General features: G+C 53.1%; 1 protein-coding gene across 1 annotated transcript; it reads right to left on the bottom strand.

Annotated features, from left to right (window-relative positions):
• Nucleotides 1-674: 674 nt before the first annotated feature.
• LOC146597461 (olfactory receptor 14J1-like) lies at nucleotides 675-1,202 on the bottom strand (the record flags this gene model as incomplete). Its single annotated transcript, XM_085302060.1, has 1 exon — nucleotides 675-1,202. A coding segment is annotated over one exon (528 nt), but the record flags the coding sequence as incomplete, so codon positions are not given.
• Between the last annotated feature and the right edge of the window lie 5 nt (nucleotides 1,203-1,207).

Raw genomic sequence — 1,207 nt, forward strand, 5'->3', positions numbered from 1 at the left:
GCAGCCCTGAAAAGAGAAGGTGCTGCTGCTGATGGTGGATGCAGGTCCAGGAAATGTGCAGGCCTCAAGTGAAGACCAGAGAAAGGAAATGCCTGCTGCAGCAGTGTAGAGATGGTCCCGAGGAGAAGAAGGTCTGTTCCCATAGGCTGCACCTACACTCTCCTTCTCTCCACTCCTGCTCTGCTGTGAGTGTTGGAGCTCTATACAGGGAAGGGACCAGCCATCCGCTGGATCCTGCCTCGCAGGAGGTGGGTGTGAGATCACACCCTGACGGTGGCCAGGGGAGCTGAGCTGTCCAAACGTGCAGGGGGACTCAGGATCTCACCTTGTCAGTACTCACCTGAGCCTGACTCTGTCCCCCAAGCTCCCTTGGTGTCAGTGCTGAAAGAGACCCTGCAAAGGGAAAATCTCCTCACTGCAGTGGGGGGCGTCCAAGGGAGCTCACGTTAGCAGGCTCTGAGGTTCTCCCATCTCTGATGATGAAAGGGGAAGCCTAGCTCACTACTTCAATGTACTGTGTGAGTCATATTCCAATGAGAGACAAGTGGCATAAATCAAAACATTTTTCTTTCTTTTCACAAGAAAGTATCAGTAAAAAGCAAGGAAAAAAATGAATCACGCAGATCCTTGATGCCAAATGCCATGTGACTGATGAGTGGATGCACATGGGATGGTTATTGGTGCTGCCATTGGAGCCATTGAACCAGTTTCCTCAGGGCATCCTTGAGCTCCTTGTTCCTCATGCTGTAGATGAGGGGGTTCACTGCTGGAGGCACCACCGAGTACAGACCAGCCACCACCAGATCTAGAGCTGGGGAAGAGAGGGAGGGGGGCTTCAGGTAGGCAAACAGGCCAGTGCTAACAAACAGGGAGACCACAGCCAGGTGGGGGAGGCACATGGAAAAGGCTTTGTGCCGGCCCTGCTCAGAGGGGATCCTCAGCACAACAGTGATGATCTGCACGTAGGACAGCACAATGAAAACGAAACATCCAGTGATCAAACAAGCACTAAACACAATAAGCCGAGCTTCCCTGAGGTAGGAGTGTGAGCAGGAGAGCTTGAGGATCTGGGGGATTTCACAGAAGTACTGGCCCACTGTGTTGCCTTGGCAGAGGGGTATGGAGAATTTGTTGGCAGTGTGCAGGAGAGCATTGAGAAGACCACTGGCCCAGGCAGCTGCTGCCATTTTGACACAGGCTCTGCTGC

The sequence above is a fragment of the Rhea americana genome, unplaced genomic scaffold (genome assembly GCF_003343005.1).
Source record: "Rhea americana isolate MKP2758 unplaced genomic scaffold, rheAme1 scaffold_1835, whole genome shotgun sequence".
In the NCBI taxonomy this organism is placed as follows: domain Eukaryota; kingdom Metazoa; phylum Chordata; class Aves; order Rheiformes; family Rheidae; genus Rhea; species Rhea americana.